The sequence below is a fragment of the Chelonia mydas genome, chromosome 1 (genome assembly GCF_015237465.2).
Source record: "Chelonia mydas isolate rCheMyd1 chromosome 1, rCheMyd1.pri.v2, whole genome shotgun sequence".
Classification (NCBI taxonomy): domain Eukaryota; kingdom Metazoa; phylum Chordata; order Testudines; family Cheloniidae; genus Chelonia; species Chelonia mydas.
Window position 1 is genome coordinate 238,116,663 of NC_057849.1, and position 16,212 is coordinate 238,132,874.

A 16,212-nucleotide genomic window follows, 5' to 3' on the forward strand; every position below is an offset into this window, starting at 1 on the left:
CAGTTGGCGTGGTCTAGACCGCAAGTGCCAGCCACCATATGCCCCCGTAGCTAAAGACAGTTCCTGATCAGGGTTTGAAGGCTGATCTGAATTGTATTAACTAAGTTGGATACAGACATAAATCTGTGCATTGGGAGGAAGACTTGCTACTAATGCATCAAGATAAGCCCTTTTGAATTCCAGCTTTTGAACAGGCGTCAAGGTGGACTTCTGAATGTTCAACTGCAGGCCTAGTTTGAGGAAGAGTTTTATGGGATTGTACATTGCCTACAAAGTTACTTCCAAGGAGAGTCCTTTTAGAAGCCAATCGTCTAGGCAAGGGAACACCAAAATTCCATTCCTGCGTAGGTGTGCTGCTACTACTGAAAAGATCCTTGGGTGGATGATAGGCCAAAAGGGAGCACTTTGTACTGAGAATGGTCCTGGTGTACTGTAAAGCATAGGAATCGTTTGTGGGATGGGTGGATCGCAATGTGGATAGACGTGTCCTGAAGGTCAAGGGCCAAGAACCAATCCCCTTGGTCCAGTGATGAGATTATCGCTGCAAGTGTCAACATTCTGAATTTTTGTGCCTTCACAAGGGTGTTGAGTAGTCTTAAATCTAGGATGGCTCTCAAACCGCCGCTCTTTTGTTTGGAACCAGGAAATACCTGGAATAAAGCCCCTTCCTTCTGTGGGAACTGCTGCTATAGCATGAAGGTGCAGAAGAGTCTATTTTCTGCAACAGCAGGTTCTCGTAGAAGGTGTCCCTGAAGAGGGATGGGGAAGGAGGTTTGGGGGGATGGAAGCGAATTGAAGTAGATGAGTACCCTTGGAAATGATCTCCAAAATCCACTTGTCCATGGGCAATGAGCTCCCAAGCCTACCAGAAGTGGTAAAGGCAGTTGCGAAAGGGAGGAAAGGCAGGTAAAACATTGCAGCTGGTAAGAAAGAGAATGGCAGCTCAGGACCTTGATCATCCCATCAAAAATTGATGCTTCGAGGTGGAAGGTTGTGAAGTTTGAAGGCCAGAAGTTGGGTAGTTTCCTCTGGAACCTCTGCCTCTTGTGGTGAGGTTCATAAAGGCTCTGTGAGCTTAGGAACTGGGCAGAATAGGATCTCTGTACTACCTGGGACCTACAAAATTGCCTCTTCTGGGCAGGTATGTAGATCCCCAGAGATTGTAAAGTGGCTCCGAAATCTTTTAATGTATGCAGAGATTCATCCATGTTGTCAGTGAATAACTTAGTGCAGTCAAAAGGAACGTGGTCTATTGTATTCTGGACCTCCTTAGGGAATCCTGAGCACTGAAGCCAGGATGGACTCCTCATAACTACTGCCACAGAAATTGAATGAGCAACAGAGATGTTGAGAGAAGTCTGCAGAGATGTCCTGGCAAGGAGCTGGTTTTTGGCAACAATTGTCTGGAACCACTCTCTGTGTTCTGTTGGCCGATGTTCAATAAAGGAGATCAGCTTGGTATAATTTGTGTGGTTGAACTTCGCCATTAAGGCCTGGTAGTTGGTGATTACAAACTGTAAAGTAGCTGAAGAATAATACTTATGATTTTTACTATAGGGCATAGATTTAGTGTGGTGCTGCCTTCCACATTCATTAACAGCCTAAACCATCAAAGAGTGAGGAGATGGGTGAGAAAATAAAAATTCTGACTCCTTAGTGGGAACATGGTATTTTTTGTCTGCCCTCTTGCACATGGGAGGAATTGAGGCCGGAGTATGCAAGATGAATTTTGCAGGATCCAGCAGTGCCTTGTTGACTAACCGAGCAATGCAGGAAGTGGAGGATGTATGCAGGATGTCGAGCAGCAGATGCTGTTCTTCAGTTTCCCCAAAGAGGATCTGTAAAGAATCCATGACCCTCTTGATGAGATGGTGAAACTGCTTAAAATAGTCAGCCAGGGATGGTAATGATGGCATGACAGCTTCATCCGGGGATGAAGAGGAAATGTTTGCAGTTGGAGAAACCTCCTTGTCAGCCCTGTCCTCCTGTTCATCAGAGGTCTCTTCCTGAGGCTCCGGTCTCCTAGAAAGGGAGGGTGAGGAGGGTTGTTTATCTCTATGAAGGGCAGAGATTGAGGCCCTACAGAATTGATGGCAATAAGCTGCCCAGGAGTCCCAGAATGGCCAAGGGAGTGGCACATATGGCATGGGTGGCGGAGTCCATGAGTGCTTGTCCCAGTGGGATGGTAGTTGTGGATGTCTGTCACAAGTAAGCTCAGGCAACTCAGGACCTCAGGAAAAGAACCTTCACAGGGTTCATAGTGGAGAGCCTTGCCCAGATATTTGGGAGGCTGAGGCAAAATCTTCATCAGAATCCTCCTCCTCAAAGTCACTCAGTAATGGGGGGGCAACAGAAGAAGCTTGAGGTACCACTATTAGTACCAGAGGGGTGTCCGGAGATCTGGAAGTTCTCAGTACTGAGAAGAGATTGGAGCTGAGCAATAGTGAATCAGGTGTCTCTGATATCGTGAGGTCTCAGGGAAGCCAGAATTCTTGCGGTACCAAGAGCGCTGTCCAGGGCTTGAGCTGAAGTAATGATAGTGAAGGAGTTGATGGTACCACAAGTTTTGAATGCTCTGGAAGGAACCTGGACAGAGCCTGAATGGTCTTTTTCGGTACTGTGGTAGAGCTCTTCTTGCCAGGCTGGTGTCCTGGAGCCTGATATTTTAGGGTCTCTTTGCTTAGTTGTGCTCTTGGTATCTGAGGAACCAGCAGCTTCAGGGTACCATGTCAGAGACCAATGGAATCTGGGGCAGCTGACAACTTCAAGATAGATCCTCTACCTGGAAACTCAGGGCAAGGTCTTTGGAAGACTTATGAAAAGAATCTTGGGTCTTCCTCTTAGATGCCCTTGAGGAGTGCGGCTCAGAGGCAGAAGAGGCAGGCGACTTACTTGGAGACTGGCATATGCGGGAGGGGAGGCTCCTGGCCTGGGTCAAAGGCTGGATGCAGCAAACTCTCCATCAAAAGGAGTTGAAGTTTTATCTCCTTGTTCTTTCTGGCTCTAGATTTTAATGCCAGACAGAAGTTGCTCTTTTGGGAAATATGAGATTTCCTAAGGCAACAGAGGCCGTGGGAGTGTCTATTGCTCACTGGGATTGCCTCCTGGGACAACAGGCAATGCTTGAATCCAGGAGAACCAGACATACCTTTGAAAGGGGCAAAAGCTCCCCAGGGTGGGGGGAAATCTATCTAAAAGCTATATGTGTGGAATTCTTTTTTTGGTTTTAAAAAAAACTAACACAACTAACTATTACTAAGTACTAACTACTATAATACACCCACTACAAAAGCTAAGAGAACATAGTTGAGGACAAACAATGTGGACAACTAGCTAAGGCTGTGTCTCAAGCCGGGGAAGTTGAAAAGGAACTGAGGATGGTTAGCCCATGCAGTACTATATAGCAACGGTATGGGCCATGAGGCTGAGTCACACGCATGCATGGGCCGAATGAACATTGCTGTGAGAAATCTCAGATCAAAGGCGCAGGGGGCGCAAGTGCAACTGGAGTGGAACACTCATAGGGACACTACTCAAAGAAGCAGCTGACTCAACATGGTAAGGAGATGCCAGTTGAGGCAGGAGGAGGAAGTGTTGCAACTAAGTTTCTCAATCTAAACTGAACAACACAGTGCCGATTTAATCAGAGTCTCCTCCCCCAAAACCAAATGTTCTAGGCCAGTGTTTCTCAACCAAGGGTATGCGTACCACTGAGGGCATGCAGAGGCCTTCTGGGGATATATAAACTCATCTAAATATTTGCCTAGGTTTACAACTGGCTACATAAAAAGCACTAGCAAAGTCAGTACAAACTAAAATTTCATACAGACAATGACTTGGTTAGAACGGCTCTATATACTATACACTGAAATGTAAGTATAATATTTATATTTCGATTGATTTTATAATTATATGGTAAAAATGATAAAGTAAGCAATTTTTCAGTAACAGCATGCTGTGACACTTTTGTATGTTTGTCTGATTTTGTAAACAAGTAGTTTTTAAGTGAGGTGAAACTTGGGGTACGTAAGACAAATCAGACTCCTGAAAGGGGTACAGTAATCTGGAAAGGGTGAGAGCCACTGTTCTAGGCAAAGCCATTTGGAGAGATTCTCCACTGATATCCCCCCCTACACCATTCTTTTTTATGTCCATACAGAACTGGCAACAGTATTCAGATTCATCCAGAAACATTGATTGGTTGATGGGGATTGTGACAAAAGAAATGTGTTCCCACTGAAATTAAGATATTTGAGATAAACTCCGGTCCTGAGCACTCAGTAAGATTTCTGTTGGGCTTTCTGTCTTGCTGGACCCCTTCATTACATCTGGAATGTTTTTTTTTTTTTAAATAGCAACCACATCTGTAGATTAAATGATCATCTATAGATACTCACAAGCCTCTGTAGTCCCCAGATAAAGTGGGTAATCCCTGCAATAATAGACAGTCTATTTATAATGCCAGGGTATACTGACTAGATCATGAACCAGACTGAAATCCTACAAGCAGAAGCAGCAGTAGATAGGCCTCCTACTTAATCAAGGTCCCCATTCCACCCTCCTCCAGACTCTCAACTGACTTGTTTCCCAACTTCTTCCTACCCACTATTGGCCTCTTCAACTATTGGGCAAAAAGCCTTTGTTCACACATATCTGGGCTCATTTAAAAATTAGAAGTTGTGTCTAGTCAGGCAAAAATTCAGGTTATTTACTAGTCAGGCTGAGATGCTTTCAGTACCTAAGCATCCTAAGGTCGTATAAGGTATTTGCCTCCTTAAAGAAAAGTTTATGTGCCACAGAGTCCGAGAATGACTTCCTGACTATAAGACAAGAGAGGAAAACACAGCACAAAACTGAATCATAAACCCAGGCAGGGAAATAAGAATTCGGGAGAAGATTTCTGGAAAGCTGGTTCCACAACTATACTGCCAAGGAAACAATAGCGTACCTGTATCAGGCCTCCAGGAAAATACCCATGATTCTCTTCTCCTTTACTGCTCTCTAGACTAGACTTGACCAACTTAGATATCTAAACATCTAACTACTCCTTGCTAGACCCCAATAATTGCCATAGACTACAGATCTGTATGACAAAAAAAGTGACACAACATCATGCCTCTCATATTATCACTAGCTACTACAGGTTCCCTCCCGCTCCTAGCTACATACAACCCCCTCCCAACACCGTAGAGGAAAAAGCATAATTCTCAGCAAAGAAAGGGTTAAAATTTTAGCAAACAGGAATGCTCTGATTGCATTGCTTGGTCACTTAAACAAATAGCTACACATCACAGAACCAAGATGACTTTTTATATGATGTTGCTCATTACTGGTTTTTGGAAAACCTTGAACAGAATACTACATTAACATACATATTTGAATAACTATAGTATCTCCTTCACCCTCCCATCCCAGGATATATATCAAAGAGGGTACTGCCTCAATTCTCCGAAGTAAACAGAGCAACTAATTTCAATTCCAAGTGCAACAACAGATTTTAAATCTAATGACATTTTGCATTGTAACTTCTATCTAAGCTCTCAGAATATAAAATCTTCAGGGGAAAGGACCATCTTTTTGTTGTGTGCACATGATGCTAAAACAACAAGCCTCCGCTATGGGCCTCACAGTAGTACTGCAATACAAATACATTGTAAACACTGCAACAACTACCACCCCTCTAATACTGCATTTAAAAATCTAGAAAATAGAGGGACACTGTTTAAGGCTCCCCATCATGTGTAAAATAAGCAGGGTTTGGACGGGAGATTACCACCTTGAGGTGAAGGAGAACTGAAATTATATCCATTGGGCCAGTTGCTAACCTAGGTTCACAGAACTATCGCTGGTTTTCCAATCTGTTAAGAGGATTCCATTAATATTATCAGATGGTTTACACATTCTGCAGATTGGCATACATAAGTACGTTACAATTGCCTATCAACTAGAGCAGGGGTCTCAAACTCAATTTACCTTAGGGCCAGTGCCAGTCCCCAAATCCTCCCAGCAGGCCAATAATGTCACTGAAGATGGTGTTCAGAAAAGAAAACGTTTATATTGTATTTTTTATTTTGAATTTCTTAGAAATAATAAAACTGTCATACAACTTTATACAATTCTTCGCCTGCCAGACACCTGGCAATGCTTCAGTTCTGTCAGTTTGTTGATGTTTGGCCTCAGTGACTGAGCAGTTGAAACCTTCAGGATTGCAGCAAGGTGGGCATCAGATAGTTGTGTTCAGTATTTTGACTTGTTTATATTCATTGTGGAAAAAAGTGATGCTGCCTCCATGGCTGACTCTGCCTGGCAACTAGTGATGGTATCTCTGTCCCTATGCCCCAGCCAATGGGAGCTGCAGGGGGCGGTGCCCGCCACAGACGTTGCCAGCAGCATGGCTGCATGTGGCTCTCCTCCGTTGGCCACAGTGAGGAGGTTCTCGGGCCGCAGATGGCCAGCAGGCCTGGACTTTGAGACCCCTGAACTAGAGGAAGAATTCTGCTGTATGACATGCTCCAAGTTATGCTGATACCATGTGAAATTTTCATTTTACTTTTAACAGTCTACATTTTCGGCACTCTTCCAGGCTGTTTGCAAAGTATGGATAAAGCTATTAGCTTATTGGGGGCCACAGTATTGTGTGTAGGATCATGATATGCGGTGAAGAACAGCCTGAAAGGTTGAAAAATTGACTAATTTGGGTAATGCAGCATTCTGGCATTCTTCAAATTATACAAAAGTTATCAATTAGACTAATTCCAACTGTTGGGATCTATTTAGATCAATGCTGGTGCTCTTAAAGGAAGACCTTTATCTGGAACTGAAGAAAAATGCACATGTAAGGGCTCTGTGTAGCAGGGTGCAATACACAGGAGTGCTGGTAAGAGATTTGGCTTTATTCGTCAGTGCCAGACACTAGACACGGAACAGGTTTGCAAAGCTTAATGCCCTTCTCGCATTAGAGTGGTCAGTATCCACTGACTCCAGTAGCTACTATTACACTCTGGAGTTTGAGAATTTTACTTAACCAAGAGGGTGTTCATGGAAGACAAACTACTTCGGTCATCAAGCATGACTCCTAACTTTGGTCTGATCTACTTTCTGGATCCTCATTTCCAATGCAGCTATCCTGAAATATTTTAACCTTCAGTCAGAACAGGAATTACAATTCAATCAGAAGACTACAACCAACTGAAGTGGGGGAGGCAATAACTAAAGCAAACCTGACAGGCTACATCAGACTTTGACCTGCTAGAATTTCTTGCATAACAAAAGGGGACTATAATCAAATAAGCATACACAATTACTGCTGTTTAGTTACAGAACTTCTCCTCTAAATGGCATACTTAGTTTGCACACAAAAAGTCAGCTAAAAACCTAATGACATAAACAATGTGGGCATGCTGAATAAGTCACACAACCACATATATGATAACAAGCAGTGATAAGTCATCACTCTTGAATTATGTCACCTCTAATTTGTGCAAATAGTTTTTACCACACTGCATGTTCTCCCTCCCCCCGCCAACTTCTACTATTTCACAAACCATAGTATTGAGTACGTTTCAAACCATCTAAGGCTCTATCCAGAATCAGAAGCTGCAGCTCATTTGTCCTGCCAGGAGCACATGATACTAGCACACCAGATCCACACCGGCTACTTGCTAGGTACTAGGTAGAACACACGGTGTTGGTTTTGACTTAGAAAGTCCTAAATCACCTGGCAACTACTTAGCTGAAATACTACCTCCCTTCACAAGCCACATTGTCACAGTTGTGGTCAGCAGGAGTACCTAAGCTGAGGGCCAGCTCTAGGCACCAGCTAAGCAATCTGGTGCGTGGGGCCGCGCTGCTAAAGAGGCGGCACTCCTGCTGTTCTGGGGGCAGCAGCCCCAGCGGCAATTCAGCGGCAGCTCCTCTCCGTTGTTTCCCGCAGTGGCAATTCGGTGGCGACTCTTCCGGCTCGGGTCTCACTGTTGGTGGCAGCTCCCTCTGATGTACCTGTTCTCTCTGCCGGCGGCATATGCGGCAGGTTTTTTGTTTTTTTTGCTGCTTGGGGCAGCAAAAAACGTAGAGCCGGATTCTGCCTAAGCTGGATCCCTACTTGTGTAAGAGAGACAGGTGGCTGGTGGGATGTTCTCTGGGAGAACCATTCATCTATAGGTGAGAGGTTTTTCGCAGGAGTGGGTGGGTGAGATTCTGTGGTCTGAGTTGTGAAGGAGGTTGGAGTAGATGATCGTAATGGTCCCTTCTAACCTTAGTATCTATGAATCTTAACAAGACAGAGTACCACTTATTTCCATAAAGCTAAAAATATGCAAGAGTTTCCATAGTAACAGACTGATGGAAGGTAGGGGTTAAGACGAGGAAATAATAAAGGGAACAGTTTAGCATAAAAGCAGAAGACAGCTCACCACTTTAATGTCACACAGTAATGTTTGTAGGCATCATTACAGAGATAAGTTTAAGAAGGGATTTAAAAGATAAGGCAGAAACCTTATCAATTTTGATGGGAAATTTTTCCCATGCATAAAAAAGGCAACATGGAAGACAACATGGAGGTGCTTGAAGCTACATCCAAGCAAATAATGGATTTTTAGGTTCACTGGCAATTTTGAAAAGTTAAAAACTGTTCCATGTTGACTTTCACTTTTTTTTTTTAAATAAGTAATTAAATAGTCATGTGAGCAGGGACTTGCACTTGGGTCTCCCAAATGCTAGGTCAGTTCCCCAACCAGTAGGATAGTGTCATTCCCACTCTCCTTCTCTGGCCCAATGACCATCCATTGTTGTTCATAGTGACAATTCAGTTATTCATGACGACAATGGATAGCCATTGAGCCAAAATGATAAGAAGAATAACTACAACATGGTAGTTAGGGCACTCACCTGGGAAGTGGGAGACGCAAGTTTAAGTCCCTGTGGAATGTCTTCAAGAGGAGAGATTGAGAAAGCCCACACCAGATTATCCCAAAGCCCAGTGGCCAGGACACGCTCCTATAATGGAGGAGACCCAAGTTCAAATCCCTACTCTACATTATGCAGAGGGCGGGATCGAATCGAGGTCTCCCACATCCCAGGTGAGTGCCTAACTACTGGACAAAAACTATTTATCCAAAAATTTTGCCAAGCTCTATTTGAGGCTAGCTTCAGTGGCAGAATGAAGATGTGGGTTAGTGGCTTTATAAATTAATGTTTATATCTGATTATTTATTAACCATATTTCCTTTCTGTATTTTTTATTCTTGTTGTTGATGCTTTAAAAAAAAATCACAGTGCTGTGTGCAATGGGAAACATCACAAATCTGGAAAATTGGATACTGGTCCATCAGCACTGAGTCGTAATAGTTCAGTCATACAATTAATAGGAGGCCAACATTTCCCAGCAGGATTCTGTGGGAACCCAAAGGCACCTGCATTAGGCTGGGAAGGGCTCCCTGCTGTCCCTTAAAAGATGGCTGCAGCCAGATAGGAAGAGTTCCAAGCTTGCAAAGTTTACCTCTCATCTGAGCATGAGTACGTGTAATGTTTTTGGTGAGCTGCCTCTCAAGTGCCTGGCTGCTGCAGCCCGACCTACTTATGATCTACTGCCACTTCCTTTTTCTGATCCCTTATCTTGCAAGAACAGATTAGTTAGGCTCTGTGTACACTATACAAATAAGAATTCCTAAACAAATGTGTGTTTAGAACTGGTAAAAACAAAAGTCAATTTTCCGCAGGAAATTTTGAATTTTAATTGACAAAAACAAAATTTAATTTTTCTGCTTTCTAAAGCTGTTCAGTAAAAATGTTCTATTTTTTGAAAGCCCAAAACTTAAAAATGTAACTGAAAAATTCCAGCTTTTAGTTTGCTTGTTTGTTAAAAAAAATGTAAAATTTTGATCCATTTTGGTTAAAAAGACTTTTTTGATGAAAAGCATGTTGAGAATATTTTGACTAGCTGTAGTTGTGATACTGTTTGTTCTGGCTAGCAGCAATAATCTACAGCCAAAAAAAAAAGTTAGCAGAAAAGGGAAAAAAGGGAACACATACTGTGGCCCAGATAAAAATACTTTTTCTCTAGTTCCTCTCTGCAGAGACTCTGTCTCCTATCCATCAGCATCATTTTCATGAAGTGTAAAAGTTTCTCCGAGTGTTCCTTCTGTGAGGTCTTTTGTGGGTCCTTGTCCTTTTTCCAAGTTAAAACTGCTGATCTGAACTCAAACAGAGATCCAGGTTCTCAGCACATTCTGTATGTCTTTCCAACAATTTATTAAAATTGACAGGGGCTATGAAACATTGTATCCCACCGGGCTTCAAAAAACAGGCCTTTTTATAAAACCATTACAGAAGCAATGACAAAGGTGTTGGTCAAGAGCTGCAATCCAGCTGGTTGAAGAGGCTTTTATCCTATGTGATTATGTTTAAATGAGCACATTTGGAGGATAGAACCTTGCCTCCAACCAGATTATACCACATTCAGACATCTCTTACTAAAAGGTTCTTGGTTTGTCACTGCAAAACGGGAGTATCAGTGATGAACCAGTCCCACAAAATTGAAATCTAAATGTATTTTTAAGAAATTACTCCTCATTTCCCTCTCCATCCCATGGAAACAGTTCAGCATTACTTTTGTGATCATCACAGGTATCTGTTGATATGGCACTTCTCATTCTCTGCCCCTTCTCCTGAATCGGAGCAACCAGATCAGGGCTTTCAAGAACATAAGTTACTGCTGCTTGTCCCAACCTGCTCAAATTATCATCATTAGCAGAATCTTGATTAGGATTACAAAAGGGAAGTGCGTATCACCAACCTTGCTTAGCAACAGTTTCCTTTTTAAAAACCCACTACAGCGGCTGCTGCTGACTGGGAAGGGTGTCGATGGTATGCTCTCTGAAGTCAGGCTCAGCCTAATGCTGCCCAGGGAAAAGGGATTTTTGGAGGCTTTTCAAATGCAAAAGTTTAAAATAGACAACTTTTGTGTATTTATATCTACAATTTTACAGATATACCTAAAAGAGCACTTTTGTTATTTACTACTATTACTCCTCTTATGTGTTTTAAAATATTATTAGATTTTATTGGACAGATTATAAAACTTATATAAATTTATGGAACATTAAAGTTAGAAGAAAATTCAAAATCTAGTAAAGGAACAACATATGCACTTACTCCATAAATGCACATCCAGTGTATGTAGAGACATTTGACTGCATTTAGCCAATGCACATCTCATTATATTACTGCTCATTTACACTAAATTGCTATGCGGATTGGTATGCATAAAAGACAACCAGAATCCAAGCAACTAATCGAAAGGTGTCCAGGGATTAGTATAAATTATTTTGCAGTGTTATTCTCAACAAACTGTACAAATAGGCTAATGGAGTTCTGATCTGTGTGGTTACATCAGACAACCAACCAGGCAATGTCCTTTTTCTTGGACAGATTTCATTGCATAGCGTACATTAAGCCTTTAGAAGTTGACTGTTTGCTTGGGGTATTTTTAATAAGAGCAGTTAAAAGTTATAGAACCTATTGAGCCTGTACAGGGAAAGCGATTCAGCTGTTATTGAATGTTCACAGGAATTAGGGAGGGAGACAGCAGTTTGCAACTGGGAGAAGGAGAGGGAAGAGGGAGGAGCCAGGTTGAGAAGAACAGAAGAGTAATAGAGACGAAGGCTGGGTCTCTTGAAAAGAAGGACAGAAGGGACTGGGAATTGACACATTTGCTTGCTCAGCACTTCAGTATTCTAAGGGTTAAATCAATCTGCATAAAGAAAGAGAATAATCTCCTGGCCACTTCATCTTGAGTAGGGAACTGCACTACTGAGTCTACTGGGGAAAGGTGTGCACTGGGGGAGTACATGTTTTCAGAGGTTTCAGAAAATATCTTCCATTGTAAAGGTTCCTTTAGTTAACCCTAGACTAATGGTTTCCAAATTGTATTGATTCACATTCCTACCTTAAGAACATAAGAATGGCTATACTGGGTCAGACCAAAGGTCCATCTAGCTCAGTATCCTATCTTCCAACAGTAGCCAGTACCAAATGCTTCAGAGGGAATGAGCAGAACAGAGCAATTATTGAATGATCCATTCTCTGTCATCCACTTCCAGCTTCTGGCAGTTAATAGGCTTAGGGACACCCACAGCATGTGGTTGTGTCCAACCATCCTGGCTAATAGCCACTGATGGACCTATCATCCATGAATTTATCTATTCTTTTTATAACCCAGTTACATTTTTGGCCTTCACAACATCCCACGCAACAAGTTCCACAGATTAACACTTTCTCCATAACATTCATGATTTTATAGACCTCCATTACATTCGTCAGCTCTTTTCTAACATGAACAGTCCCAATCTTTTTAATCTCTCCTCGTATGGCAGCTGTTCCATACTCCTAATCATTTTTGTTGCCCTTCTCTGTACTTTTTCAAATTTTAATTTTTTTTTTTAATGCTGATTCTCATCTCAACCCCGGCTTCTGTACTTGGACTCTGTCTCTGCATCCTAGCTTCAGTCTGGGACTCTGACTGTGGCTTTTGACCCCTGGTTTTGGTACTGGAGCTCTGATTTCAGCTTTGACCCCGGCTTTGGAAATTGAACTCTGGCTCCGTTCCTGCCCCGTGGGATCAGTACGTGGACCCTGACCCCAGTCCCGAATTCAGGCTACTGCCCTTAGTCTCTGACCCTCATTCTGACCCCTGGACTCTGGCATCGACCCTGACCACCAGGCCTGACTGCCCAAGCCCTGGTAGTAACCCAGAGAGAAAGGGGACCCTAGACCCACGTTTGCAAAAATCCAAGGATGTATGCACTTGAAATTCTTACAACTATTCCAGCAGAAGAGCCACCTAATTTTCACCTCAGATTTCCAGACTTGCTCTGCAGAAGTAACAGAGTAAAAGTTTCAGAGTAGCAGCCGTGTTAGTCTGTATTCGCAAAAAGAAAAGGAGTACTTGTGGCACCTTAGAGACTAACCAATTTATTTGAGCATAAGCTTTCGTGAGCTACAGCTCACTTCATCGGATGCATTCAGACAAGTTACCCAACCGGAGTAACTTGTCCGGCACATCCCCACATCCTGCCAGGAACTCCACGCAGCTCGGCAAATCTTAGCGCCAGCCAGGGCCCCTCACTTGTTTCAAACATGCCAGTGACAGGCTTAATTCCAGACACTGGTCACCTGACCAAGCAAGTTAAGCTAAAATATAAATATTGCAGAACATTAAGATAAGTTGTTTTGTCAAGTATAGATCACATCAATCACAGTCAGCTTCCAAAGCTACAGAAACACCCAAATACAAGCAATATTATGTGACAAGTAGTGCATTTCCCGGCGATCCCATTATATCTTGGCAATGGGACTTTAACCACCATGGAAATACATCATCTGGATGGTGGTATGGCTGTTATATATGGAAAACAGAAAAATGCACTGAAGACCATTTACAATAGGGAATATGAAAAGGAGTACTTGTGGCACCTTAGAGACTAACCAATTTATTTGAGCATAAACTTTCGTGAGCTACACCTCACTTCATCGGATGCATTCAATGGAAAATATGTTTCAAAGTATCCCTATGCAATTTCCATGAAAAGAGTGGTGCTCAAAACTGATCTGTGCAGCTGCTTCTGTCTCAATGAAGAATTCCAAATTTGAACAGAGTCACCTCCCACTAATTTAGTCCCAAACCAGGCTTCCTTTAGAGTTTCCAGAGGCTAACTAGCTAAATACAAGAAACCCTAGTTGCTTGCCATACTAAGAGTTGGTTCTTCAAGAGGATTTGCAAGATGGGCAAGGAGGCTGGATTAGCGTGACCAGATGTCCTGATATTATTGGGACCATCCTGATATTAGGGGCTTTGTCTTATATATGCAATATACCTCAAAAAAAAAAAAAAGTGTTCCGATTTTTCGCACTTGCTATCTGGTCACCCTAGGGTTGATCCATATGAGTGAGTTATTCTTCTTCTCACAATGACTAATGTGAATCCTTCTTTTTAGCTGATTAACAAGCACTAGGGACCCTCCATAGCTGCTGTTTACTAGAGGTATCTGGGAGCATTCTTTTCTCAGAAAGGGGACAATTTCAAAGAAGAGCTTGTGTTTTCCAGCACACAAGAATGCTGATTCAAGATCACAAAATGACATGGAGAAATTAAAGTGGTTTGCAGGGAAAGTTTTGGTACTAATATACAGCTAGGGCTTCTCATAGCTTTCCCATGCAGTTAATTTTCACTACCACCCACAGAATTCTGTACAGGATCAGTGAAAATAACCAAAAATCTCCCAAGTGTCATTCTGCTGCTGCTTGGGAAAGTTATGAGCAGCAGTTGCCTCACATTTATATTTACAACACTCCTCACAACTGTAAAGGCTAGAGACATTTTAAAATTAAACAGCAGACAGGAGGAAACCAGGCATCCTCACTTACAGAATTAAAGCAAGCTTATTTTGATCCTGTATCTTCAATAACGTCTTTACGTTACTTCTTCATGTAAAGAAACATTACGCAGTTGCTGCAGGGAATGGGAGGTGAGATATCTGGAAAAAGTCTGGGATTGGAAGTGTTTCCGAGAGGCCCTCTTTTAAGAGGTAGTCTACAATGCAGACATGTTTGAAAATCATTTAAAAACACCTGTAGCGGGCAAATTATTTTTTCCCTGGGCCCTTGGAAGATGGTTAAAAAAAGCCCCAAACCCCACTTTGTACACAGATCCAATTCTAATACAATAGGACTTTTCATCAACAGATGTCACAGGTCTTGACAAAAAGTTCAAGTATTATTCAACTTTCACAGATGGGATAACTGAGGCAGAATTTCAGACCAAAATTTTAAAGAGCCGTCAGTGGTTTTGGGTGCCTAAACCTGGGGGCACTTTATGCCTGATTTTCAGAGGCACTAGGGTGAACGGTAGCAGCGCCCCAAAGGGGCAACTGGCGGGTGATCAACCCCTCTGAAAACCAGCGTCTGCAGGCATAAAAAAACCCCCCAAAACAAACAAAAACGGGGTGCCGGTGACAGTGACACAGCCCGGGCCTCGCCCCTCACGAGGGGCCCCTTCACTTCAGCGGCCGAGCCCCCAGCCCGTGTCCCCGCCCGCCGGGCCGCGCCGCCCAGGGCGGGCGGAGGGTGCGGGGCTCCCCACCGCGGCCCGGACTGACCCGCCCCGCCCTCCGCGGTCGCTGTCCCTCCGCCCGGGCGGCTCTTACCGGCTGCGAGCAGTTGAAGGGCGGCGGGGCGCTGAGGAGCAGCCGCAGCCCCAGGGCCCGGGACCCCAGCAGCAGCAGCAGGAGGAGGGGGAGGGGGAGACGGGGGAGCGCCGCGGCCACCCGCCCCATGGCCCCAGCGCAGCGCAGCGCAGCGGCCGCCCCGCACCACGGACCGGCTCCGGCTTCCGGAGGGGGCGGGGCCGGCACTCACCTGAGGAGGAGCAGGGGGCGGGGCCTCGGGGCGAGAGGGGGGCAGCACCTAGTAAGGGCGGGGCACCCGGGAGGGGGCGGGGCCCGAATTGACGAGTGAGGCGCCCAGCGGGAGCTGTGCATGAGGAAGGGGAGGTGGCTTAGAGGAAAGCAGGGGGGCGGGGCTTGTAGAGCTCGGGCGGTGACCGGCCCCTCTGGATGCCTGGGCTGCGCTGGGGGCCGGGCGGGGCACAGCGACTAGAAGTGTCTGTGCTGGTGGGGTGGGGTGTGTGTAGGGCGGTGCCGTGCCGTGCCTGTCTCTGAGGGGGGACGGTGCTGTGCTGTGCCTGTCTCTGTGTGTGTGTGTGGGGGGGGACGGTGCTGTGCCTGTCCCTGTCTCTGTCTCGGGGGGGGGGCCGGTGCATTTGCGTGCCTCTCTGTCGGTGTGAGTCCAGGCGGGGGACGCAGAGCTGAAGGGGGGCAGGGCGGCGACAGCTCCAGAGAGCTGCGGTGGGGGGGACGCGCAGTGGCTGGAGGCGATGGGGAAGGCGATGCCTTTGCGGCGCGCACGCAGGGTTGACCGCTGCGGTTTGAAGAGCGCACCACGTGCCATCCAGCGCCGGCCTTGTCCCGTCAGGGACGTCGGAGCCGGCCCCTTCCCCGCCACATCCCGGGCGGGGGCGGTGACTCCCTCACACCATTGCGCGGCGACCACGCATCGCGGGGGTGCGGCGGTCGCTGCGGGGGGGATCCGTAGGAGGGCAGGAGTCGCTGCGTGCTCCTCTCTACCCTCCATGCGCCCACACAGGAGCAGCCCGAATCA

General features: G+C 44.9%; 1 protein-coding gene across 2 annotated transcripts in view; it reads right to left on the reverse strand.

Annotated features, from left to right (window-relative positions):
* IL17RA (interleukin 17 receptor A) overlaps positions 1-15,388 on the reverse strand; it is a 44,416-nt gene extending 29,028 nt beyond the window's left edge. Inside the window, exon 1 of one of the 2 annotated variants that reach the window (XM_037877787.2) lies at positions 15,201-15,388. In XM_037877787.2, coding sequence (XP_037733715.1) covers positions 15,201-15,329 — 129 coding nt within the window. In that variant the 5' untranslated portion in view covers positions 15,330-15,388. The remainder of the gene's footprint in view (positions 1-15,200) is intronic. The other variant, XM_037877783.2, reaches the window with a different exon arrangement.
* Between the last annotated feature and the right edge of the window lie 824 nt (positions 15,389-16,212).